The following is a 27,983-nucleotide window of genomic DNA, read 5'->3' as shown; positions in this document are numbered from 1 at the left end:
AGCTTCATATGCACTACCATGTAATCTGCACAGTTTCTGTACCCTGACTCACAGAAGCAGAGGGGGAGAACCATGCTTCCAGTGTTGATATATGAAAGTTGATCTGTTGTGTTCTGTGACCTACGTAGAGGTAGGTGCATGCTGTGCTATCAGGATCATATGCTCTGTTTAGAGAAAGTGAAGTATGTTTTGGGGACACAGAAACAGAAGCACGGCAGACCCAGTAAATATTGGTTGATTGTGTAAGAATAATAATCATGCCTCCACATTGCAAATTAGAGGAAAAAGGCAAAATCTGGTGTCAAATCTAGTGATAGAGAATAGGATCACTTATTTCTGAGAACCTTCAAATCATGGCTGGTTCTGTTGTTGTACAGTGTGGCTCTGTTTACCTTATGGAGAACTCTAGAATTTTATTTTTATTTTTATTTTTAGTAACTAATAAGTGAAATGAATAGAACAACTTGTTCTTTCTGACTGCTTGCTTTCAGCAATGATCACTTCAATAAAACATATTACACTGCTTTTAAGCAAAAAAAAAAAAAATACCAAGTATGTTCAGTGGCATTTGTATTAAAGTTTGTATTTCTCCCTGAAGACTTCAGAAGGGTCAAATTAAATAATCTTAAATGAGTCTGTTATCATCTACATCCAAAAGTCAGAAATACCTCTATCTTTCTACTCAAGAAGGATTTTCTTCGCTTTAGGGTAGGAGAAAGCACTAACTTTAAAAGTTTATCACTTTGTAGGTTAACACTTTATAGGTTTGAAACAAGGCAAAATTTGAGTATGCCTCGATAATTGAGAACCAAGCTTATTTATTACTTAGTTAGAATACTGGGGCTTGAGCCCAGGTACTCATGATGCTAAGTAACCGCTACTGAGTTACATCCTCAGCCCTCTTTATTTTGAAATGAGGTCTTGCTAACCTGCCTCAGCTGGCCTTGAACTTATCCTCTCCCTGCCTCAGCCGCCAAGTAGCTCCAGATTAGGGGTATGTGTGACTGAACCAGCAGAGCTATTTATTTTTGAAGTTGTTTTATCATTCCTCTCTCTAACATGGCAGACATTTACTACTTTTTTTTTTTTTTGGTCGGTCGGGGGGCTTGAACTCTGGGCCTGGGCGCTGTCCCTCAGCTCTTCAGCTCAAGGTGAGCACTCTACCAATTAAGCTACAGCACCACTTCCGGTTTTCTGGTGGTTTATTGGAGATAGGAGTCTCACAGTCTCTCCTGCCCAGGCTGGCTTTGAACTGCGATCCTCAGATCTCAGCCTCCTGAGTAGCTAGGATTACAGGTGTGAGCCACCAGCGCCCGGCTACTTTTTTTTTTTTTTAACTGTACATTCTGCTTGATGTTAAGAGCTTTACAGACTCTTTTCCCTTCTCACCTTCAACATATCCAGGTTTCATTCATATCAATCTTATAATGTTAAGTTCAGCATAACCACAAACTCTCATCTGTTGACCTATACACGAAGCTGTTGATCTCTGCTGTTGATACTATTCTATTAGCTTCTTTCTTTTCAAGGGCCACCTCAAAGAAACAACCCATGTTTGCTGTTCCCATTATAAATGTTGTGTGTGCACACGAATGTGTGTGTTCCTCTTTCAGGTTCAGAACTCCTGGGGAATTAGGACTTCATTTTTTTTTGGGGGGGGGTCCGGTTGTGGGGCCTGGGCCTGGGCGCTGTCCCTCAGCTCTTCAGCTCAAGGCTAGCACTCTATTACTTGAGCCACAGCACCACTTCCGGCTTTTTTCTCTTATGTGGTGCTGAGGAATCGAACCCAGGGCCTCAGGCATGCAAGGCAAGTGCTCTACCACTGAGCCACCTTCCCAGCCCCTAGGACTTCATTTTATTCGTTTGCTGCCTCTACACAAGTTGAAAACAGTGTTGAGCAAATAGGTATTTATTAAGAGGGATATGAGAACTATTGAAACTATTTTGAAATAGTCTAAATCTGAATGAGAGCTTAAAACTAAACATTTGTTTTTCCTTGACTTTGAATCTCAGAAGAAAGCACAAACAAACTGATCCAAAGAGTTTTGCAAGACATTTCAACTAGAATAAAATCAATTGTTTTTACTGGAGGTGAGAAGTTAGATATGAACAATTCATAAGGGTCATCATTCCGCCCTCTCCCCCCAACCCCAGGAAGTTTGCAAGTAGGATTCAAAGTATCAAAAAGGTTTTTTTTGTTGTTGTTGTTGTGACATCCTCCTGGGAGAATTGAAAAAGAAGGGTTTTAGAGACCCAGTGACTAAGCTATGGAAATTATCTGGACCTTTGTTTCTTGATGAATTCATATAAAAACACTTCTATAGAGATTGAAACTTGGAAACAAGTGACTTGGAATTGTCCTAGATCAATGACAGCTTTTTGATGAAACAGTCATTTTAGTGTGGTAGATTTAGAATATCTGGCTTAGACCTTCCCTTTGCCAGTCTTCCCTGTGATGACTTTGGATAATTTACTTCACCTTTCATTAGTGCCAAGTTCCCATCATTGTAAGACAGAGATGATAAAAGTTTATGGTGCTGATAATTGAGGAAGAGGTATATTCACTCACCTGTGCCTGGTGTCTCTTACAGGAAAAAACATAGATCTCTTAGAGTGAGTTAAGGAGAGCCTATTAGATCTCTCTGCCCCATTTTATCCTATCTCACTCTGCCTTTTTTCTTTTTAAGTTGAAGTTTTTTAAGTTTTGGTTTTGTATTAGGAGTAGCATTAGATTAATAAGTAGAAGGTGGCTGGGAATGTGGCTTAGTGGTAGAGTGCTTGCCTAGCATGCATGAAGCCCTGGGTTTGATTCCTCAGTGCTACATAAACAGAAAAAGTTGGAAGTGGTGCTCTGACTCAAGTGGTAGAGAGCTAGTCTTGAGCAGAGAAGCTCAGGGATAGTGCCCAGCCCTGAGTTCAAGCCCCAGACTGAGGGAAAATAAAAAAAGGTATTTTGAGGTGGGATCTTGCTATGTTGTCCAGGCTGGCCTTTAACTTGTGATCTTTCTGCCTCAGCCTCTGTTATACCCTGCTAGATCTTTAAAATTGATAATCAAAGGTAATGTATATGATGAAAGTTGACAGCTAGTTAGGAGGCATCTATCAGTCAATTACTTCCAACAACCAGGTACATGAAGCCCTACAGGCCCATGCCGAGGAGACCACAGTGGCTCTTAACCTGCTGCAGACTCAAACTCTTTGAGAGACTTGACCTTCCAAACCCAAAGGCCCTAGATTTGTTAATGGCTGAAAAGGGGAAACCTGCGTTTTCTTGGGAAAAGAGTGTTGCTAGTGTGTGTTAACATGTCTGCCAGAGTAGAACAAAGCATAAAAGCTATGAAAAGACAGCTGCTAGCGTAAGAAGCCATTGGGAATCTCAGATCTTTGACAGCCTCTTCTGGGGATCCTTCACTCCTGGTTTGTACCTCTCCTGGGCCCGTTAGCAGCAACTTTTTGCCTTTTACTAATTGTGCTGTGCCTACTCAGGTATCCGCTAACCATTCCTATGGAAAAGATGAGGCTCTTCATCATAGAAGGCTACTTTCCAACAACAGATCAGGCATCCCTGACTCCTGTGTCCCTTCTCAGCAGGAAGTAGCCCAGTACTGTACTTAGTAAACAATGAAGGGGGCTGGGAAGGTGGCTCAGTAGTAGAGTGCTTGCTTTGCATGCATGAGGCCCACAGCACCACATAAGCAGAAAACGTCAGAAGTGGCGCTGTGGTTCATGTGGTAGAGCACTAGCCTTGAGCTGAAGAGCTGAGGGACAGCACCCAGGCCCAGAGTTCAGGCCCCACGACTGACCAAAAAAAAATGAAGGGAGAATGCTACCATGCCCCCCATCTCAGGTCTTCAGCCCCTCTTGCAAAACCAGTTGATCTGGCCAGGCATAAGGGCATCTGGCCTTTAGCCCGGGCTGTTCCTCCCACTTCACTTCCTGCTCCTAATAAAAGTTCCCGGTTCTAGTCCCCTGGCTATAAACTGACCCTAAACAAAGGACAGGTGCCATTTCTCACTCTACCACGAGAGAAGTGACTCCCTCTTGCTGTACATGACTGTGGGGCCTCATGGTTCTCTGGACTGCTGCTTTCAATAACTGCCATCAAAAGTTATATAATATGTCTAAGCACAGACTAATAAGTGAAGAATCGACCAGAATTCTAAAATAAAAGGAGACTGTATATTGAAGAGCACAATAGAGAACATCTTATTGTAATTTATTTTCTTTGCCAGGCTTAAGGCTTGAACTGAGGGCCTGGGTTCTCTCCCTGAGCCACGTGAGCCACAGTGCCACTTCTGGCTTTTTCTGAGTAATTTATTGGCAGTAAGAGTCTTACAGACTTTTCTACTTGGGCTGGCTTCAAACCATGATCTTCACATCTCAGCCTTCTCAGTAGCTAGGTTTATAGGCATGAGTAACTGGCACCTGATTTAATTTAATTTTTTTATTAATGTAAAAGAATTGTATTTTCTGGTTATGTTGTGATTTCAACACACATATATAGTATGCACTGATCAAATCATAATAATTAGCATTTTTCTCTCTATCATTTATTTTTGAAACCTTTGAGGTCCACTTTTCTAGCTATTTATAAGATATGTTGCAGGTTGTTGTGAACTAATCATTCCCATGTGCCAAGGGCCCTGGAACTATTCCCTCTATTTAAGTCTACTCTTTAGTAATCACTGCTCTACATTTGTACATTTTTTATAGTTTCAACACATAAGAGAGACTAAGCATTTGTATTTTTGTGTCTTCACTTATTTTGCTTAGCAGTGTCTTTCAGTTCCATTCATTTTCTTGCACACAGGAAGATTTCATTTTTCCTTAGAGTTGAATGATATTCCTGTGTGTGTGTGTGTGTCTGTGCCTGTATTATGTGTGGGTGTATCACATTTTTGATAGATAAGATTTTTAAAGGAAAGGTTTATTGGCTAGTAGATGTGGAGCTATGCTGGGGAACAGTGAAGGTACAGAATCATGCTGTCGGAGGAGCCAGAGAGCAATAGTATCTGAAAATTTATTGCTAGAAAAGGAGCAGGGCATTGTTAACCAGAACACACCTGTCAAAAAGTCTGTAAGGAAGGCTAACTCATCTCAGGATTATGCTTGTGGCTTTTTCTACTGAGGGGATCTTAGCAGGTGGACCTAGCAGCCATATGCTCCTTGCTTCTCATTTGTTAACATTTACACACATCAGAGTAAGAATCATCTCTCTCTCTCTCTCTGTGTCCTCTCTCTGTCTCTTTCTTTCTGTCTCTCTCTCTCTGTCTCTCTCTGTCTCTCTCCCTCTTTCTGTCAGTTGAGGGGCTTGAACTCTGGGCCTGGGCGCTGTCCCTCAGCTCTTCAGCTCAAGGCTAGCGCTCTGCCACTTGAGCTACAGTGCCACTTCCAGCTTTCTGGTGGTTAATTGTAGATAAGAGTTCTCATGGATTTTCCTGCCCGGGCTGGCATATTTCAGCCTCCAGAATAGCTAGGATTACAGACGTGAGCCACTAGCGCTCAGCAAGAATCATTTCTTGATTCCTTCAAGCATGTTTTCAGAAGCAGCATAGTTCCTGATCAGACACAAATTGAACCAAAATTAAACAGGTGACTTGTGAAACAAGTGAGACAGGAAGATGGAGTGTGGCTTACGATGGAGTGTGGCTTATGTAGTGAGATCGAGGCCAGGCTGTAGTGTCACCCTTCTCAGTTCTAGACTTAGAGATGATTAACCTTGATTCAAACTTAACTAAACTCTCAGTACCTTGCTAAGTAGTGGGTTCTATATAAAAGGAAGGAAAGAACATCTACAGTAATTGCTTATCAGAAGAATGGGATGATAGTGTGATTGTTAATTCATATTACCATGGGTGGTCGGTGTTATAGCCTGGGACCTCTAGTTTTCAGACTTGTAAATACTAGTATTACTCATACACACACACACACACACACACACACACACACACACGCACACACACACATATCAGCGATGCAATTATGAGTGTAAGCGACAGATCTTTACAGTGCATAGTTTGCACTGATGTTCCATAGGATATCTGAGCAAATGTAATTTTGACTTAGGTTCAGTTTGACAATGAGTTCATTGGGAACCTACCCTGTTGTAAGTTACGGAGCATCTCTAATTACACAGAAAGCAGTGGAACTGAATTCCAACTGGAGTCTTTCTAGTTTCTAGCTTATCTTAGAGTATTTTTTACTATATTCTGATTTAAAACTATACATTAAAGCAAATAAGTTCTGATGTACTATTACAGAGAAGGAAGGTTATAATTATTATTGTAACATATAAATAAAAACAACCAGAAGATAATTGAATGTTCTTATCACAAAGAAATGATAGATACTTGACGTGATTAGGCATCACACAATGTAGACATGTATAGAAATATCACATTGTACCCATAAATACGTGTATTTGCTGAAAACACAAAAACTTCTACTTTCTATCATATTACAAGTGAGTATATTAAGTAGTGTGTATATATACAGATGTGGATATAGATATGTTAGCTGTAATTCTCTTCAGAGAGAGTTGTTTTGTCAGGCCTGCAGGATGGATTTGCTCTCTACCTGTTCCTCTGCCTCAAAATAAATGCAACTTAAAATCAGAGAAAAGCTAACCAAACAGTTGCTTCCTGTTCTGTCTCTCAAAATAGGAACTGATAGTGATGGAATTTCTAACACATTTATTGATCCTAGTAGCTTAACAGTATACTGGCTATTAGACACATTGTACATGTACATTTGGGGTTCACCTTTAAAGAACCTAAGAAGCAATGGCTTTGAATCATGGCTCATGTTGAAATCTACTAAGAAGTTGTATTTTTGTTTGGTTTTTAAACATCTGTGGCTTATCATCCAAAAAAATTTAAGCATCTTGGAAAATGTACAGCCAATGTCATGACCCAGTGTCGTAAGTTAACTAGAGACATACATAGACACATACAAAGCCTTGATTAATAGGGAATCTTTTATTGGGAAGAAGTGATGAGGTGGAGATATAGGCAAGGCTATTCCAAAAGATTATTTGAGGTGGTGTTGCCAGCATTCTCTAGGTGATAAGAATAAGGTATTTGAAGTGCAGTGTTTTATAAGAATAGATTTTTAGGAATATTTAGGTGTTTTGATCACTAAAAGGTTTTTATTCTATTTTTACCAGGTCTTCAATGAAATTTATCCAGTATGGACTTACTCTTACCTGGTGCTGCTGTTCCCTGTGTTCCTTGCCACAGACTACCTCCGTTATAAACCTGTTGTTCTGCTGCAAGGACTGAGCCTTATTGTTACATGGTTCATGCTGCTCTATGCCCAGGGACTTCTGGCTATCCAGTTCTTGGAATTCTTCTATGGCATTGGCACAGCCACTGAAATTGCTTATTACTCTTACATATACAGTGTAGTAGACTTGGGCATGTATCAGAAAGTTACAAGTTACTGTCGAAGTGCCACTTTAGTGGGCTTCACAGTGGGCTCTGTCCTAGGCCAAGTCCTTGTCTCGGTGGCGGGCTGGTCCCTGTTCAGCCTGAATGTCGTCTCTCTCACTTGTGTTTCTGTGGCTTTTGCTGTTGCCTGGTTTCTGCCTATGCCACAGAAGAGCCTGTTCTTTCACCACGTTCCCTCCTCCTGCCAAGGAGTGAATGGCATCAAGGTACAAAATGGTGGCATTGTTACCGACACCCCCGCTTCTAACCACCTCCCTGGATGGGAGGACATTGAGTCAAAAATCCCTTTAAATCTGGAGGAGCCTCCCATAGAGGAACCGGTAAGCTCAATTATCTAAGTTTTTGTAGATATTATTTGGGGGCTTACTAATGGTTCTCCTGGGGTGCTTTACCTCCAAAATCAGACTGGCCACAAACTTCATGTCTCAGATTTCAGGGATGATGCCTCTTCTTTTATGTGCCAATCCTGGGGCTTGAACTCAGGACCTGGGTGCTGTTCCTGAGCTTTCTTGTTCATGGCTGGCACTCTACCACTTGAGCCACAGCTCTACTTTCAGCTTTTTTGGTTAATTAATTGGAGATACGAGTTTCATGAACTTTACTGCCTAGGCTGGCTTCCTACTGCAATCCTAGTGACTCCTGAGTCACTAGGATTACAGGTGTACCACCAGCACCTGACTCCTTTGTTTTTTTGTGTTTTTTTTTTTTAAACTCCTATTACGTGGTGTATATAGAAAGCACTCAAAACATGTTTGCTAAGTGAATAGGTAAAATGATTCTAATAAATATTTCAGAAAGAGAGAAAAATTAAGATGATAAAGGACTAAAGATTAAAAGTACGATTAAAGCTCTCTCTTAGAAGAAAGGTATAGCATTTATAAGTCATCCATTCATTCTATGTAGCCAGGAAGATTGCTTCCTAAAATCTCACCATTTTTTTTTTAATTATGAAAGTTTTTTCCTATTAAGTTATAAGCTTTGAGGTAAATGGTTCATTCCAACCATACTGAAACAGTTTTCATGGGACATGTTTGGATATAAGCATATTGACCTTCCTGCTTTGTATGTGGGCTCTGTCAGACATAAAACTTAGTAAATGGAAGCCGGGCCCTGGTGGCTCATGCCTGTAATCCTAGCTACTCAGGAGACTGAGATCTGAGGATCACAGTTCAAAGCCAGCCCAGGCAGGAAAGTCCGTGAGACTCTTATCTCCAATAAACCACTAGAAAACCTGAAGTGGCGCTGTGGCTCAAGCGGTAGCATGCTCGCCTTGAGCTGAAGAGCTGAGGGATAGCCCCCAAGCCCAGAGTTCAAGCCCATGACCGACAAAAAAAAAAGTAAATGGGTGAGCGTAACAAACGCTACATGAGTAGAGTTTTTGCTCTCTAAAAAGCAACCCAGTGGTTGAGTTGGGTTGAAAGCCAGCTTTACTCTTACTGGAAATTGATTTCTTGCCTACCCTATTCTTTACCTCAGGTTATTAGGGTTTAGATTATTATCCCAAGGATCCTGAGTCATTCCAGCTCATGGAGCCTGCAGGTCATTCATCATGAAACTCACCTTTGATTACCAGGACACTGTAGGTGGCCGCTTAGTGAACAGTACCAGGGATTAAGTATCAATGAAATGCTGATTACATCATAGTTTGTTAGGTGACACTGGAAATTTACAGGTTGCTGGGGGAAGAAATAGAGTATAATCATTTGGTTGTTGTATGTAATAGAAAAACTAAGGACCTTTTAGTCTGTTCACATGGTTAAGAGTGGCTTTGGGTAAAAATGTATGTAGTTCATGTATATGTATATCAATATGTTTTAAATATGAACATTAACACAGGGTGCCCGTGGCTCACACCTGTAATCCTGGCTACTCAAGAGGTGAGATCTGAGGATCCTGGTTCCAAGCCAGCCCCGGCAGTAAAGTCTGAGACTCTTATCTCCAGTAAACTACACAGAAAAAGCTGGGAGTGGTGCTGTGGCTCAAGTGGTAGAGTGCTAGCCGCCTTGAGCCAAAGGAGCTCAGAGACAGTGCACAGGCCCAGAGTTCAAGCCCCAGGACTGGCAAAAAATAACAATAAAAATATATGAACATTAACCATAGATCTGAATGTCTTTAGAGAGATTCAAGCTTTTTTGAATGTACACTAGAACTATAGTAAAAAGGACATTTACATAGCTATCAGTACATACACATGTATAAATGTTATATATAATAAAAATAAAAGCTTTACAACATATTTTATCCTGATATATTCCTTTATTCCTCAGTGTATCCTATGTCAACTTCCCAAGTGCTAGGATTATAGGCATGCACTGCTGTGCCTGGTCATTCTATTTATTTTTTTATAGTTTAAGTCACCATCAATAAAATCAGTTATTACTTACTGCTGAATTGTGGCTTAGAGTGTACAAAACACTCTCTTGAGCTGGGCACCAGTGGCTAACACCTGTTATCCTAGCTACCTAGGATGCTGAGATCAGAGGATCGTAGTTTGAAGTCAACCTGTGTAGCAAAGTTTGTGAAACTCTTCAATTAACCAGTAAAAAGCTAGAAGTGGAACTGAGGCTCAAGTGGTAGAGTACCAGGATTGCAAAGATAGCACTCTTAAACTTCTTTCTATACTTTTTGCCACAAAACCTTTCACTGAGGTAAAAACTCGACAGAACTGTCAGGATGTGTGTATAGACTTTTTTATTTAACAAATCTTTTTGCCTTTTGTCTTTGTAAAACTGACTATGTAGTTCATACTTATGTGTGCATAGGTATGTAAATACGCATATTTATGGTATATATATATCTCATACACACATAACCTTATTAGTATTACAATTATCCCTTTGGTTTGGGGGCGGGAAATATAATCTCCTGAATAACTACTTATAATAAAGATATAAAACTTTTTTTTTTTTTTTTTGTCTGTCGTGGGGCTTGAACTCTGGGCTTGGGTGCTGTCCCTGCACTCTTTAGCTCAAGGCTAGTACTCTACCACTTAAGCCACAGCGTCACTTCCAGCTTTCTAGTGGTTTATTGGAGATAAGGGTCTCACGAACTTTCTGCTCGGGCTGGCTTTGAACCATGATCCTCAGACCTCAGCTTCCTGAGTAGCTAGGATTACAGGCATGAGCCACCCACACCCAGCATAAAACTTTTTAAATTATTTGTTCCTAGTGATGATTGTAACAGCATTTACATATTGTGTATACCCATTTGAAGCATTATATTACTTCATTTTGATTTCATAATAATAATAATCTGTTCTTGTTCGCTGTGTAGGAAGCAAGGCCAGACCGTCTCCTGGTGTTGAAGGTTCTATGGAATGATTTCTTGATGTGTTACTCCTCACACCCTCTGCTCTGTTGGTCTGTGTGGTGGGCCCTTTCCACCTGTGGCTACTTTCAAGTTGTGAACTACGCACAGGGCCTGTGGGAGCAGGTGATGCCTTCTCGCCATGCTGATATCTACAATGGTGGTGTAGAAGCCGTTTCAACCTTACTAGGTAAGCTGTGCTGGGTGGTAGAAGGAGGGCTGGAAGGAGTCCTGGCTTTTAAGCCAACTAGGATCAGATTTGTTCTTCGTTCACACATTTCCAGTAGCCCTAGAGAACAATTTATGTTTTAGTTCTGATTTTATAATTTAGAAAGAGAATTTGGAAATAAGGGTAGAAGACTGTGACTGACAAACTTAAATTCTATATAAGTTTTCAGGAAACCCAATACAATACTCTCAAAATTATTTTCTTTGCTTAGCAAATTTTCACATACTCCTATATTTGCTGAATGTTTTTGTTACTTAATAAGAATTTTTAAATAGCAATATTCTATATGACAGTAGCTAATATCTTCTGAATGTTAATATACGTTAGGTGCTAAGGACGATGTATTTCAATTCGGTCTCCACAAAATTCTTGAGATAAGTGAAATTATCACTGCTTTACAATGGAAACAGGACGGTAGGTTAATAATTTACCTAAGGTCACATAAACTTAGATAAATAATGAAGTCAGGGTTTGGCTTCAGATCCTGTGTCCTTGATATCATACTCTATTGTCCCTAAGGTATTGCCCTACCTCATAAAGTTATTGGAAGGTTCGAGTAAGATCTGTAAACAGTAACTGTGTCTGCCACTGTAGCTACCATCCTCATGGTCTTGCCAAAGGACAGAGAAGTCCTGTTGCATATACTGGATTGCTCCTTGGTTTGAAGGAGAGATGACTCATCCTTGTGGGTTGCCAGAGTAGTAGCAGGGATTCTGCCTTGCCTGTGTGGCAGTCGCAGAAGTGGTTTTTTTTTGTAATATTCATTAGCCATTCTGTTCTTTGCCATCTGATTGCCACTTTCCCTAATTCAATCTCATCATCTCAGTGGCTCCATATTACTTATTCATCAAGTCCAAAATTCTCTGCTCGAGTTTTTGGGCCTTTCATAATGTACCTTTTAAATTTAAAGATTTTAAAAATTAATGGAAGCTTATTTTTTTTTCTTAATAAAAAGAATGACATCTTCTCGTTTTGTTTTGTAGGTGCTATTGCTGTGTTTGCAGTTGGTTATATAAAAATATCCTGGTCAACTTGGGGAGAAATGACATTATCTCTGTGTTCTCTCTTGATTGCTGCTGCAGTGTATACCATGGACACTGTGCATAACATCTGGGTGTGCTACGCATCCTATGTTGTCTTCAGAATCATCTACATGTTGCTCATCACAATAGCCACGTATGTATTTTAGTCCACAGACACATTAGGGAAGCTTATAGCAAGATAAACCTTGGATTTCTTTGCAAGTGATAAAATTTCTACACAAAAAGAGACCAATAGGAAGAGACGGTGTATCATATATGATTAGTGTTTCTCAGGAAGCATTCAGGCAAGATTTATTCTCTTGTTTGTATGTTCCTTATAATATTTATACCATTTGCATATTTCTATACTATTTATACCATTTGTGTATTTGCGTAATTAAACCATTTGGACACAAAATATTTTTTTATTTGGTTAGAAGAGAAATTGACACAACAAAGGAATTAGTCTTTACATTTCCAGTAAAAATTACCACTATTTAGGGAGCAACTTTATTCTTTTTTTTTTTCTTTTCAAAAAAGTTTTCAGATTGCTGCAAATCTCAGCATGGAGCGCTATGCCCTTGTGTTTGGTGTGAACACTTTCATTGCCCTGGCATTGCAGACTCTGCTCACTCTAATTGTGGTGGATGCGAGTGGCCTTGGCTTAGAAATCACCACCCAGGTAACGTCTTTCTTTTGGCATTGAAGAAGTCTGATGGGGCGAGGGTGGCAGAAGTGGGCCAAACTTAGGAAAATAAATAAATAAGACTGTAGACAGATAGAAAGGACAATGTTCTCTCCTTCAGTCACTTCCCTAGTCTATGTGGAGGATATTGAGATTATCATCTTGGTTTGTCTTTCATGGGGCTTGAACTCAGGGTCCTCGTATTGTCCTGAGCTTTTTTGCTCAAGACTAACACTCTACTTCTAGTTTTTGAGTGGTTAGTTGGAGATAAGGGTCTCAAAGGGACTTTTCAGCCTGGGCTAGCTTTAAACCACGATCCTTAGAGCTCAGCCTCCCGAGTAGCTAGGATTACAGGCATGAGCCATCAGCACCTGGCCTATCATTCTTTTCTAAAATGAGACCTACGAACATTAGACCTTAACATATTTTAAACATGACTAGCACAGAGGAACTCTTTCAGCTGAGAGGTAATATTAACAACTTCCAGACTCCACACTTCTAACTCCTCATTCATTCTTTTCCTCCATTCTCCCAAGGTCATGCTAAAGATTGAACCCAGGACTTCTAGCATGTTAGTCAAGTGCTCTCTCATGGAGCTGTAGCCCCAGCTTATTCCTAATCTATCCCTGAAACTTGATTACATGTTTGAGTTGCCCTACTTCAGGATACCTCATAGCTCTCTAAGTGTCCTCCCTTCCTTATTTAAAGCACCCCTCAGACAAATACCAAGGTAATGATTTACAGTTGACAAATAGAATTGTGATATTAACATATGACCAATTGACAATACACCTGGACAACCACCTACAATGTAACGTTAGTTCAGGAATTGTATAGTTGTATATGCCTCCATGTATTATGAGTTTGTAGACAGGTATTGCTGTGGACTTTAGTAAGATGGGAATTGAATCAGGAAATGCCTACCTCCATGCCTAGCCCATGGGGTCCATGGATTCCTCTCCACTATTCCTTCCATACATACTACCTAATAGTCCACATTTAAATAGGTTTTTTTGACACAAAAATATAACATGTTGCTGAACTCTGGTGGCTCATGCCTGTAATCCTAGCTACTCAGGAGGCTGAGAGCTGAGGATTGCAGTTCAATGCTAGCCTCTGCAGGAAAGTCCCCATGAGACTCATCTCCAATTAACCACCAGAATACCAGAAGTGGTGCTGTGGCTCAAAGAGGTAGAGTGCTAGCCTAGAGCAAAGACAGGGACAGTGCCCAGGCCCCTGAGTTCAACCCCAGGACTGACAAAAAAAAAAAAAAAATAACATGTTAATAATTAGCTTTGTCTTTTCTACTGAAAGAAATGACTAGTAAGTAATGTTCATTGAGCACCTTCTATATGACAGTTGCTTAGTAGCGTATTTTCAGTGCTGCTGTTAATTTTCAGAGAATTAGTCTGAGAGGTGTGCAGTAACTTGTGTAAGATCAAATGATAATAATGTGGTAGATCGGGGCTGGGAAGGTGGCTCAGCGGTAGAGCGCTTGCCTTGCATGCCTGAGGCCCTGGGCTCGGTTCCTCAGCACCACATAAGCAGAAAAAAAAAGTCGGAAGTGGCGCTGTGGCTCAAGTGGTAGAGCGCTAGCCTTGAGCTGAAGAGCTGAGGGACAGCGCCCAGGCCCAGAGTTCAGGCCCAAGACCAGACCCAAAAAAAAAAATATAATGTGGTAGATCAAGGATTTAGACATCTAAACTCAAATGCCCACCTTCACATGAAGAGTAGTAGAGAAACTAAGTGCCTGTCATCTTTCCTGTTTGGTAAAGGAAGACTACCAGACTATTATAGGTAAAGGGAGGAGACAACACAATCCTGTAAAAATGGTGTATTTAAATGTGGAATAATAATACTTTGTAGGCTGTGTGGAGACTGCCATGATTATATTAACTGCTGTGATTAATTAGCAGCCTTCCTATAAGAAATGTATTCACATTTGACAGGACATGGCTCAGATTTAATGCCACACTCTTGCTGTACCGTTAACTAACTTTGTACTTACTAAGTTGTGTTTAATAAGTTGTATTTTAGAAAGAAATGATGAAGATGTTGATAAATTACTTAGTCAAGTTAAAAATTAGTTTTAAGGAAGATTTTATAAAAGTAATCCTATAATTAGAACTATAATTGGCTTTCTACTGCCCTCTTCTGGGGAGGAATAAAAGTTCCTGATCTTGGACTGAGAGTGTGTTAGACTTGGACTGAGGACCTGAATTCAAACCCAGTTCCTCCCCATAGAAGTTGTTGATCTTCAGAAGTTGTCCTGTTAGTCTTACCCTAAGAATAGGCTACATGACTCAGTTACAGCCATGAACACCAACAATTAAAAACAGTAGTATTAAGAACATTGCCATTGTGCTAATAAACATTGACAAGCATGATCTCGTTCACTAAAGAAGTCACAGCTCAGAGATTAAGTATTTCAGTTGAGGTCACAGAGCTAGTAAGTTGTAAAGCCAGGATTCATACCAAATAGGTTTCTGCACTGTCATGCTATATTGCTTCTGTCTTCAGAAGCTGGCCACAGTGTCAGAATGCAGTGCTTTTTAAAGTTTTATTGAGGAACGAACTCCGAGTATAGTTTCATTAGTGTCTTCTCACATATGTAATGAAGTAGCTCATCTCTAATTAATAATTCCACAAATTATTACCTTTGTTTCTTTTAGTTCCTGATTTATGCCAGTTATTTTGCACTCATCGCTGTGGTTTTCCTGGCTAGTGGTATAGTCAGTGTTGTGAAAAAATGCAGAAAGCAGGAAGATCCAGAATCGAGTTCTCAAGAAACTACTTCATAACACACTGTTGAAGGGCTGCTTATTGCAAGAACTCTGCACAAGAACTGCCTGGATATACTTAATATTTTAAAGTTTAGACCAATATTTATGAACATGCAATTGCTGGCTTCAAAGCAACCACTCAGCTGACACCTTTATCCCTGGAGTAACATGATGCTTTTGAGAGGAGCCAGAAGTGGAGTTTCTTTCATGAATTATTTGTGAGAGACAATCCAAGGATGCCTTTTTTTCCTAATTCAAGAGTAAACTTGATTTTGGAAATCAAGTAATCCACAGAAGTCAAGCAGCACTTGGTGTTGTATACTTGATTAGCAAGGGAAGTATAGTGCTTTATAGGTCATACATGACTCTAATCCAGTTAGCTAGACCTTTGGCCAGTGGGACCAGAGCTTTAGAGAGTCCACAGGATGTTACAAATCATGATAAAAATGTGTTCTATCAGCACTTGCCTCTACTCAATTTCATTCTGATTTTATGTTTCTCTTGTGCATTTGTGTTTTAACAGATGAAAGTTGTTCTATCAATGGCAATATTTGCTCTGTTTTAATGTTCTGTACTATAAGAAGTGTCATTTCTAATTTTAAATATTCATTGTATGAATGTTCTTGGTTCCTGTCTTGATCATTATCTATTTGTGAAAACATTCCTTTGAAGTAGATTTTTGCATTATTCATATGCTTCCCAGAGAAGCTCATTTAGTCAGAAATGAAGGCAAGTTTTAAAGCCTCCTAATAATGTAAATGAAGAGATCTAATCAGAAAATGTTTGTTTGCTTGTCTTTAATACTTTATTATGATGTACTGTTAATTCTGTATGGGAAAAATCTGTTTGGGCTGAAGAGAGTTAGCCCATTTTGTATTTTCATTCCTTTTTATTTTCAAAAGAAAAGGACTTTTTCTTTAAAATAACCTCATTCTCATTGATAGCTTTTATGTTATTTTAGTTTTCTTGCCCAAGATAAAGATGTCAGTATGAGTTGGACTATTCCAAAGCCTTCATCATAAACCTAGCCCCTTATTTCAATGGGGCAGGAACTAGGATGAATGTTTGGACCTTGAATAAGCCTTTATTTCTAAGGATAGATACCTGGAATATTTGCTTAAATTAAAATTTGCTAGTGATCCCAAGATGCTTGAAAAAACAAGTGTTCTGTCTGCATTCAATTCTGAAATCATTCTATCAAGTTTGTGTGAGTCATGAAAAATAAAGCCAATTTTGTTGCCTTATTATGAAAAGAATTTAGGAAGGTGCTTTTAACTAGGGTGTTAACTTTTAAAGAATGACACAACCGTGTTAATAGTAGCAAGATTGCAAAATCAGGACTGGGATATGGCTCCATGGTGGAGACTGTATCCCACTTGTGCAAGGCCCTGGATTTGGTCCCTAGCAATGTGAACAAAACCAGAAGAGGTAAGCAGCCATCCTGGAAGCAAATTAATAAGGGAAGGAATAGATCATTTCCATTACCTTCCTTTTTAATCAAGGGACAGGAAAAAAATAGTAAGCAAGACGAAGGGGAGTGATATCATGAAGTAACAAACCTCCAGTCTTATCGTTTGTTTTCATTTTCTTGGTATTTATTTCCTTAACTCTAATAGGCAATTGTTTACTTGGAAACAAGTAGAAAGTAGTATTTGAAGAATTTTATTTAAGATTTAAAAAAATGAACTGTTGTATAATCAAAGAGCTCACATTACCAAAGCATTGCTTCCCTGGAATTTAATTCCTAGTGTGTGACACCCGGCCTGAACTTTTATCTGTTTCATCTTGGCATGTGGTCATATTTGTAGAATGCTGAATGCAATGTGCTGATTGTACTGTATGCAATTTTGCAGAAAAGTGAAAATAATTTGTTGTACTTTTTACTCAATTCTGTATAGATTATAAAATTATTTTTACTAAATAAATATTTTACAATACACTTCACTTTTAAATCAAGATTATTTTAAGTTCTCTTCTTCAAAAGCAGCTTTGTGTAATACTCTTAAGTCTTGTAATAATTTTCCTGGGACAAGGTTCATGTTAAGCTTTTCCCTTTTCTAGCCTTCCTGATTAACCTTTACTCACCCTGTTAATTCTTCAGTTGCTTTATGATCTTACTTTTGACTCCTTTCTTTGTTGTGTTTCCTCTTTATCTTGGCATCACTCACATCTCTTTTGAAAGTTTTCTTTTAGAAACTGAAGACTTGGCAAGATTGAAAGTCTTTTTTGAAGGACTCTGTCCTACCACCAACATACTCAAGCATTTTCTTGCCACCAATTGAAATATTTTTATTATAGCCTGAACACCATGTCAATATTTTTCTCACAATATCCAAGTTAGTACTGTTAACATCCCATTCCAAAAGCTACTTAGGGTATCTGATTAGATACCACCGAAAACTTGGAAAACTTCTGCAAAAAAAAAAAAAAAAAGTCAGATTTATAAGCCTTCTGAACAGTGATCTTAGCTTATATTTGTTGTTTGTTGTGAAACATATCCTGTGACCTGTGAATAGTAAATTATAGAAATGGTATTTGATAGCTGCCTGTCAATACAATAGCTAAATGCCTATCATTTTTTTTAAAGAGGTACATCATGAAAGATTAAAATGTCTTATCATTTCTAATCCAATTCTTCAGGGTATTCAAGGATAGAACTGTATAATGTGTATTTGTTTCGCTTATTTGAAGTCTTTTCAATTATTAATAGATTTGTTTAACATGTTACTCTTCAAGAAGGGTATTTGTGAAGGTCTTTTCTTGAAAAGGAACTTGTAGTAGTGCCAATTTTTGTTTTCATTAAATATCAGAAGAGTTTCAAATACTAGGTTTACCACTCAGAAATGGATTATATTAGGAAAGTCATTCTGTTGTGCCTCAGTTTTGTGTCTGCAAATGAGATGGTAATTTACAGGATTGTTTTGATGAAATGAAAATACATTTCAGTACTAGCTAATCATTGCAGACCCTGAGTAGGAGGCTGAGCAATGAATTTCATATCCCTTACGCTCCGTTTACAATGAATTTGTAGCCATCAATTTCAAAACTGCACTCTCAAAAGAAAGTTTGAATGATTCAATCAAAATGAGAATTGTCGAACTCTGCCTCCTTTTATCTTTCATTCCTATTTTATTTTCTTCCTATTTTAGCGCATTTCTGGGAATAGATTAAAGTCATAGTTCCTGCTCTCAGGGAACTTAAAGTGTACAATTACAAGAAAAACAAGAGCACAGTTGCAGTCCAAAACAATGTGTGGGCCCACAACCATGGAAAGGGGGATGGAGACTCAGGAGGGCCCCGAGCACACCCGGGAGGTTCCTGGACGCATGCTCTGCCCTCCCGCTGGGGGCTTCTGCTCGAAGGCTGTCCCCGCACACGTGCGCACACAGGAAGCAAGGACGCGGGAGCGCGCAGGACAGGACAGCCGGCAGGCCGCCGGGAGCGCGCAGGACAGGACAGCCGGCAGGCCGCCGGGAGCGCGCAGGACAGGACAGGACAGCCGCAGGCCGCCGGGAGCGCGCAGGACAGGACAGGACAGCCGGCAGGCCGCCGGGAGCGCGCAGGACAGGACAGGACAGCCGGCAGGCCGCCGGGAGCGCGCAGGACAGGACAGGACAGCCGGCAGGCCGCCGGGAGCGCGGCGGGCGTGGGACGGTGGGTGGACCGGCGGGCCCGGGCGTCCCCACCCGCGCGGGTCGGCGCCTGGCCCGCACAGAACTCGTGCGGTACCCTCCCAAGGCCGAGCGCCCGCGCAGGGGCACCGCACTTCTTCCGGCCTCCTACCCGCGTCGGTGGTCCCTGCGGCCCCGCCCTGCCCTGCCCCGTCCGTCCGCCGGGCGGAGGGTGCGGGACCGCAGGCAGACCTCGTTCCGAAAACAGCCCCACGGAGGATCAGTGCCAGGCGGTGGAAAGCCGACGGGCAGACGGGCGTCCCCGGGGCGGGGGCCGAGCAGAACGGGTGTCCAGGCCGCGGGGCTGGAGCCGGCCAGCGCTGCAGCGCAGACCCGCGGGCTCGCGGACGCGGGACAGAGGCGGGCGGCAGGCGGCGGGCGTGGCCCGGGGTGGGCGTGGCCTGAAGGGCGTGGCCGGATCTGGGCGGGGCCCTCCACCCTCCACCCTCCGGGTGCTCGCGCCTGCGCGTCAGTGCCTCGCCCGCTGCGGGGCTGCCAGCCCCGGTCCTCGGCGGCTCTCACGGCGGGGCCGGCTGTCCACCCACCCAGGAAGCGGCTCTCTCGGCTGGCCGGCTCAGGAGGGGAAGTCAGGCTTTGGGGAGCCTGTTTACAAAGGCTGGGCGTCGTGTCCCCCTCCAGGATCCACGTCGAGCTCTAGCGTGAAGGAAAGCCTCGGTGAAGATGAGGTTTGGGGTGGGGAGCGGGGCGGGCCTGGGGCAGGCGCCCTGGTGAGTCCCCTGAGTCCCACGAGCCCCTCCCACGATCCCCCCCTCCTGAGTCCCCCACGAGCCCCTCCCACGAACCCCCCCTCCTGAGTCCCCCACGAGCCCCCCCAGGGCCTCCCATGAGCCCCTGAGCCGTGCAGCTCACCCTCTCCTACTGAATATGTACATCTATGTTACCTATGATATACAGGTACGTAGGATCCCTAGGATATATGTGATCCCTAGGATATATGTGGTATCTCGGTTATATGTGACATATGTGATACCTAGGATAAATGTGATACATAGGATAAATATGTGATCCCTAGGATATATGTGATCCCTAGGATATGTGTGGTATCTAGGTTACACATGACATATGTGATCCCTAGGATATATATGTGATCCCTAGGATATATGTGGTATCTCGGTTATATGTGACATGTGATATCTAGGATATATATAGGGTAGATGGGCGGGTGCCGGTCCCGGCTGGAACCGCGCCTGGGCACTGCCCTGAGCCGCTGGGCTCGAGCCTGGCGCTGAACCACTCAGCCACGGCCCCACGCCCGGCCGTTTCTGGTGGTTTACTGGCAATGCGTGGCCCCGGCTGGGCCCCGGGCTGGCTGGGGGTCCTTTAGGCTCGGGCCTGGGCACTGCGCTGGGGCCACACTCCCCGGCCTAATGGAGAGGGGGTGAGAACTCTGTTTTAGAAGGGGATACTGAGAAACCGCCCTTCAAATGGAGCAAGTGAGTTCCAGGAACGTGCCCGTCGGGCTCTAGAGAGAAGCTGTGTGCGTAGTCATGACACAGAATAGCCCTTCTGTGCCACTCACCTAGGAGGCCGATGAGCACTTGGACACTAGGCCAGGGAAGGGCTGGGTGATGGAAACACACAGGATACAGGTCACTTGGTACCATATTCTGCAGAGATACTCGTTTGAGGCTGTTTCAAAATAATAACAGAATGAAGGCTCTCTAGTTATTCCCGGAAATGGAATAATTGTAATTGGAATATGACACCTTTACCAATTCTATTTTGAACACGTTTAATAAAGAAGTTTGAGTTTGATAGTGGCATCCAATGTGAAAGGGTGCTTATTATCTCGGGTTTATTTCTTTTGAAAAGGCTTGTCATTTTATAAATTTACTTTTCCCATTATTGATGATGTATTTCTTTGAAAACGAAAACTTAAAAAGACACACAGAGATCGCTGGGCATTGGTGGCTCTCACCTATCATCCTGGCTAGGGAGGCTGAGATCTGAGGAGCTTCGTTCAAAGGCCAGCCCTGGCAGAAAAGTCCACGAGACTTTTCCAGTTAACCACCAGGAAAGCAGAAGTAGAGCTGTGGCACAAAGTGGCAGAGCACCAACTTGAGTGAAAAAAGCTTCCAGGGACAGCTTCCAGGCCCTGATTTCAAGCCCATGACCGACAAACAACAAAAACTAAAACAAAACCCACAAAGACTACAATCAGGAATAACATCATTGGTTCATAGCGCAGAATTCTTGGGTTATTTCCAGTGTTTAGATTTACATAATTATATTTTCTCACTCAAGTTCTTCAGGATTTAAGGATAGAAAAATACATGAAGTAATTCTCAACTCAGAACTATTTTGTCATACTTAAAAACAATTTTTTATTCAGAATTAGGGCAATGCATTGCTAATTTAGTTATTAGTCAAATTCTAGAAGTATCTAATAGCCAATGAAGGTGGAGTGGTTACTGAAAGCAAAAGAGTGGAAGGAGAATACTGGTTTATTGCAGTTAAAATGCTTTAGTTTTGGAATTTTACAAAACTTTATGGTCACAGAAGTAAATTGTTAGGATCTTTGTCAGCACCTGTGCAGGTGCCGTGTCCTGAAACAAGCTGATTTTCATAATAAATTCTCCTCTTTGAACTCTGTGCCCTTTTAGCTACTGCTCTTCATCCTTTCTTTAGAAAAACTATCAGAAAAGAGCTGTGTCTCCTCTAATTTGCTTAGGATCCCCACCATTTCACTAAAACGATTGCCAAAATGGAACTTCCTGGTTCTCCTTGTATGTGACCTGTTAGCCACATTTCACATCACTGGGCATCACTTCTTGAATCATAATCCCTTCTTAGATTCAGCTGATGGAGTTCAGCTCAGCCCTCCTCTGTACTTCTGCTGGAGCTTCCTGGGATCCTCTCTGTTGGTGGTAGTTCTTCTGCACAGCCAAATATTGCAGCATCCCAGAGGGGCTCAGTTCTCCAATATGTGTGTGTGTGTATAGAGAATATATATATGTGTATATATATATATATATATGTATATATATGTATATGTGTGTGTGTGTGTGTGTGTGTATGGGCATCTACATCTCCCACATCCCTAACTCTGTCACTACACCTGCATGTTTTTTATACTAGCCTATGACTTGATGGTCTGTCTATACATAGTTCATCCCAAATTTTATATATAGTCTTTTCTGAATTCCAGAATCACAGCTGCTTATTCCATCTTTACTTCATTGCCTAATTGATCAATCACATAACATAACCATCAATAACAAGACTTCTTGATTCCTAATTGGCCACCCTGCTTCTCCTGGACCTCAGTAAATCCCCATTTCCAAATGGCCATTTGGAAAAGCTAAAAGCTTAAGTCATTCTTGACTTCTGCCTATCACTTCCCACCCCATTAACAAATCCTGTCCTAATACTTCTTCACCTCTTTCCATAGCACCTTTCTGCATCACTTGTGGTATTATGTAATTCTTTGTGAAGTCATTCATTTATACTTGTTACCATGGGAGCGTTTAGCCTCGAGCTAGGACATGGGGTAGTCTGTGATGGATCTGATTGGTTTTGCTTTGCCTTTCCCGTTCCCCTTCAAAAGAAAGGAAGGAAAGGGGATGCAGCGATTACAGTTTAAAATTTCCATTACTATAACTTTAAAAATATTTCAAAACTACAGTAACACATTCTCAATCAGCCATATTATTTTTCTTTTAAGCTAACTGATATGAATTCATTAATGTGCTAGAGCTTGACTACAATTAAGAAGAGGGCATAAGCCTGTGAGACTCTTATCTCCAATTAACCACCAAACAGTATATAAGTGGAGCTATGACATAAGTGGTAGATCACTAGCCTTGAGCACAAAAGCTCAGGGACAGTATTCAGGTGCTGAATGTGTTAGCCCTAGGACTAGCACAAAAATAAATGGAAAACATAACTTTGCCTTAATCGGTCAGAGCTTCAACATAGGTACAATATATACTTCACTATATATATACATATATATATATATATATATATTTTCACTATATATACATACATATATATGGTGAAATTGGTGCTAGAAGCAGAAGTCATCCCTAGAAAAATTAACCACTGAGTCACAGTTGAAGTTGATTTATAAATCATTTGACTGAATTTGGGTGTGGATAATGAAGAAAAACAAATATACATGTATACATATATATAGAGAGAGAACCAAAACCGAATTAGACAAACCAGTAATATTTTTTAAAGAAGCAAAATTACTATCCTAAGAAGTAGTGAAAAAGTCCTTAATAAAAGTAAAGAGGTTAAAAAAAGAGGGAAATAATAATTATAAAGAATATAATATTGTTTTCTCTTAAAAAAGAGGAAAAAAATGAATACAAATAGGAAAGTTACCAACATGGTAGCTATTCATACAATTATATCAAAATCACTGTAAATGTAAAATTGCCTAAAACACCAAAGACAGACTGAATGACTACAAATAAAACTCAGCTATGATGTTTATAAGAAACCTATCTTTAGAAAAAAAATTATTACATATTAGAAAAAAATTAAGTACAAAATCAGTAATTTAAACTTGGATCTTGGGAGAATTAAAGAAAGGCCAATTCAAGCCTAACGCACTAAGAAAAGAAATAATAAAAAAGAGTAGAAATCAATTGAAAACCAAGACAGCCGATTCTTTGAAAAGAGCAATAAAATAAACTTCACACCAAGCTAAGACAAAAGGATGACACAGACGATAAATATCAGTAATGAAAGAGGAATCATCATTATTGATTCTATGGGCAGTTAAGGATAGTAAAGGAGTATATAACTCTTAGGTCATAAATTTGGAAATTTAGGTAAAATGGACAAAAACCCTTGAAAAACACTGATTATACCTGTATCTATCAAAGAGTGAATCTTTAATGAAAAGCAAAAATAAATCACCAGGCCTAGATAGTTTCACTGGCAAATTGCATCAAATATTTAAATATTTATAGAATTACACAGATCTCCACAATCTATTCTAGAAAATAAAAACCAAAGAAACATTTCCTAACTCAGGAAGTCATCATTAGCTTAATGCCGAAACAAATATATTACAAGAAAGCAAAACTACAAACCTACAGATCTACAATAGATATGGAAAAAGTACTTGAGCAAATCCAACATCTATTCAGGATGTAAAAAATAAAAACTAGGAATAAAAGGGAACTTCCTCAACTTGATGAAGGTCATCTCCAGAAAGACTATAAGAAACTGGCATTGTAGATGTTCACACTCATCTTAATAATGTGAAGGGATCAGCAATGAAAATCACCTTGGAAATATCAAAGATAGGAAGGAGTTTTTTATGATCAAGATTAAGGAGGGCCATGAGATGACTTATGTTTTAAAAAGCACATGGGTTGATGGTGTAACCTTTAAGTTGTAGCAATCTAGTCTTGGAACACATTAACTCTCTATATCCAGATACAAAAGACAGTTCCCCATTATCTGCTAATAGCAAAGATACACTTTCAGATCTAAGTTCTGTAGGGAGTTTAAAATTTGATAACCTCCAAAGAAAGATATGTAGACACTACACTTTCTGGACTGTCACTGGAAGGCACTGACTAGAACACCAAACCATGTTTCTACCATACATGGGTTAGAAGCATAGTTGTTGTTTTTTTTAATCACTATTTTCAAAGAAACTAATGGTGGTTCATGCTTGGGCAGGACAAGGATCATACTTCAGAGCTAGTAAGCCAGGTAAAGAAAGTGAGAGCATCTCAAAAACATACGAAAGAGTAGTGGGGGTGTGGTTCAAGAAGTAGAGCTCATGGCAAGCACAGGTCCTGAGTTCAACTTTTAGGACTACAAATACACTCACAACTTAGACAATTTAGGGACATCTTTTACAGGTTTAATTATCTGGGTATATAGCTCAGTGGCAGAGCATTTGTCTAGTGTTGTGAGGCCCTGAATATGATCGCTAACTCCCCACCCCTCCACCAGCTGCACACATGCAAATACTGTGGAAAGCCCTATTCCTTGTCACTCACTACTCCTCATATGTACTCCATTTAAGAAATTACTTTCAAAGTCAATGCCAAGAGAACACTTCCCACTGCAAACCCTGCCAGCCAAGAAACATGCTTAATTTTTTTTTTCTTTCTGATAACGAGCTAAATACTTTTCTTTGCTTTTTTCTACTTGCTTACAGTTTGAAATTTGGTCACAGACAATAAGCGGATTCTTAGTTTGAGTATATTGGCTGTATATTGTAAGTAAAATGTGTTTGCAGGCAGAAACACATTTCATTTGGAAATGAATACCAATTTTAAGCTCATGCAAATTCTATTGCCAGCTCTTTGTCCTCAACCAAAATGTGTTTTTAGTAAACTTGTGATGTTAACAGTAATGAATATAAGTGATTATGAGTATAGACTACTATTTGAAAAGCATTTTTCTATTAAAAACATATAGACTTTATATAGGTGGGTCTGTTAATCACCTGTAGCACGTTAATAGAAGATTCTGCTTGTACACTTTCAATAAGGTCTCCGTAGTTTAGCCTCTCTATCTTATTATTGTTTGCTTATCATGCTAAATATTCATGTCTGAATGTCAAGAAAGAGGAACTTCTGTTATAAAGCTCACTGAGTAAAAGATGTACAGGGTATCTCTGCAAATAGTGCTTCTGTTCAAATACAGGTAGAGGTTTTCAAAGAGCAATTACTTCTTAGGCAATGAAACATAACTAATAAACAGATTTAACGTCAATAATTTAAAAAGTAAACTGTGTTTGTTGTTTTCCCAAAGGATAAACTGATTCATTTTGTTTCTTTTCCATAACTTACTCCCATTAAATTCTCCTTCAGTTAAGGGCTATGCACAAGATTCCTATCTACTGAGTAAGCTAGAGGAGATCAGCAGGAAATTGCTTCATCCATCAGAAGTGCTGAGCACATGAAACAAGGGCTGAGCAAATCTAGCGAACATATGGACATAGTGCTTCTTCACTGAGTGCATTTGTTAGGAGGAATGCCCTGCTGGCAGATGAGCGGGAAGTCGGTGTCCTGCTGGTTTAGGGTCAGGGGCAAACTCAAGGCCTCCAGCTCTGCTGTGGCTTATAAGGATAAACTATAAGGAACGGTTGGGGGGTGATGTATTTCTATAAGTACAGCCAAATATGAGACACGTGTATGATTTAAATACTATTCATCATCTCCTCACATACTATATTGTACAGCTTCCTTATTTAGGGTGCCTGATAGTCTGTTAACTTGATGTATGTAATCTTTTGTGTCTACCTTCTTCGATAGAACATGTTTGATAAACGTAGGTAGGTAAGGTTCTTCCATGCTGATTCATCTTCTGCATTGTCTTGGAAACTGAAAGCCTTGATAGGCTTTGTGTTCCAAAACAGATGAAGCCTTGTGCCAGTGCAGCTGTTTTCCTGGTGGGCTGAGGGAATGCTGATACTCTTATTTTAATACTTTTCTTTTACTACTGAATATTACATTTTTATGGACATGTTACATTTATTCAGCCATTAACCATTTGACGGGTAAGTCGTTTCTTTCTTGGCTATTATGAATTTAGAAAGCATTTGCAAACAGGGAGTGTTCAGAGTGTTCAGCTTCAGCATTACTAGAGTCCGAAAAGGACCATTTTTTTTTCTTCTCTTTTTCAAGGCCCCAGACTGAGTCCTGAAGTGGCTGAAATAGTAGATCACTACAGCTATAACTTGTAAATCTACGGCAGGAAGCACTCAGTCTTTTAATTCACGATGGCCTTGGCATTTTAACTTACTCTGCTCTGGTTAGTAAGGGGGAGTCTGGTGTGCTCTGTCCAGTCTTCTAGCAAACATCCATTGCCGAGCAGTGAGTGCCAGTCTGAGCCAGGCTGCAGGTTTCACTCAGGAGGGGCTTGAACTCTTCAGTCTGGGAGTCAGCCGCGGGTGGAGGGCCCCCCCGGCCCAGCCCCGCTCCCCCCCAGCCCCGCTCCCCCCCCAAGTCCCGCTCCCCCCCCTCCCCCAGTCCCGCTCCCCCAGCCCCGCTCCCCCCCAGCCCTGCTCACCCCCCCCAGTCCCGCTCACCCCCTCCCCAGCTCCCCCAGCCCGGCTCCCCCAGCCCCGCTTCCCCCCCAGCCCCGCTCCCCAGCCCCGCTCCCCCCAGCCCCGCTCCTCCCCAGCCCCGCTCCCCCAGCCCGGCTCCCCCCCAGCCCGGCTCCCCCCCCAGCCCGGCCCCCCCCCCAGCCCCGCTCCCCCCCCCAGCCCCGCTCCCCAGCCCGGCTCCCCCCCCAGCCCCGCTCCCCCCCAGCCCCGCTCCCCCCCCAGCCCCGCTCCCCAGCCCGGCTCCCCCCCCAGCCCCGCTCCCCCCCAGCCCGGCTCCCCCCCAGCCCGGCTCCCCCCCCAGCCCGGCTCCCCGCCCCGCTCCCCCCAGACCCGCTCCCCAGCCCGGCTCCCCCCCCAGCCCCGCTCCCCCCAGCCCCGCTCCCCAGCCCGGCTCCCCCCAGCCCGGCTCCCCCCCCAGCCCCGCTCCCCCCCGCCCCGCTCCCCCCAGCCCCGCTCCTCCCCCAGCCCGGCTCCCCCCAGCCCCGCTCCCCCCCCAGCCCCGCTCCCCCCAGCCCCGTCCCCCCCCAGCCCCGCTCCCCCCCCAGCCCCGCTCCCCCCAGCCCCGCTCCCCCCAGCCCCGCTCCCCCCCCCAGCCCCGCTCCCCCCAGCCCCGCTCCCCCCCAGCCCCGCTCCCCCCAGCCCCGTCCCCCCCCAGCCCCGCTCCCCCCAGCCCCGCTCCCCCCCAGCCCCGCTCCCGAGGGCTGGGGGGCGGCGCGCACGCATGCGCGGTCCGCCCGTCCAGCGTCCGTCCGCAGCGCTAGCAGCTTTGTTTCCGGGATTAGATACGCC

General features: G+C 42.0%; 1 protein-coding gene across 2 annotated transcripts in view; it reads left to right on the top strand.

Moving 5' to 3' along the window:
• Nucleotides 1-27,983, top strand: part of Slc19a2 (solute carrier family 19 member 2) — a 35,949-nt gene that overhangs the window by 2,170 nt on the left and 5,796 nt on the right. The window contains exons 2-6 of one of the 2 annotated variants that reach the window (XR_006146832.1): nucleotides 7,166-7,768; nucleotides 10,722-10,944; nucleotides 11,967-12,159; nucleotides 12,546-12,687; nucleotides 15,363-15,811. Coding sequence is in view for 1 of the 2 variants with exons in the window: in XM_042674414.1 (XP_042530348.1) it covers nucleotides 7,166-7,768; nucleotides 10,722-10,944; nucleotides 11,967-12,159; nucleotides 12,546-12,687; nucleotides 15,363-15,491 (1,290 nt within the window). In the remaining variant the exon portion in view is untranslated. Of the gene's footprint in view, nucleotides 1-7,165; nucleotides 7,769-10,721; nucleotides 10,945-11,966; nucleotides 12,160-12,545; nucleotides 12,688-15,362; nucleotides 17,426-27,983 lie in introns of those variants that run through there. The other variant, XM_042674414.1, reaches the window with a different exon arrangement.

This window comes from Dipodomys spectabilis, unplaced genomic scaffold (assembly GCF_019054845.1).
Source record: "Dipodomys spectabilis isolate Male_0828 unplaced genomic scaffold, ASM1905484v1 ptg000019l, whole genome shotgun sequence".
In the NCBI taxonomy this organism is placed as follows: Eukaryota; Metazoa; Chordata; class Mammalia; order Rodentia; family Heteromyidae; genus Dipodomys; species Dipodomys spectabilis.
The sequence above is the reverse complement of the archived record's forward strand: the minus strand, read 5'-3'. Positions and strand labels throughout refer to the sequence as shown.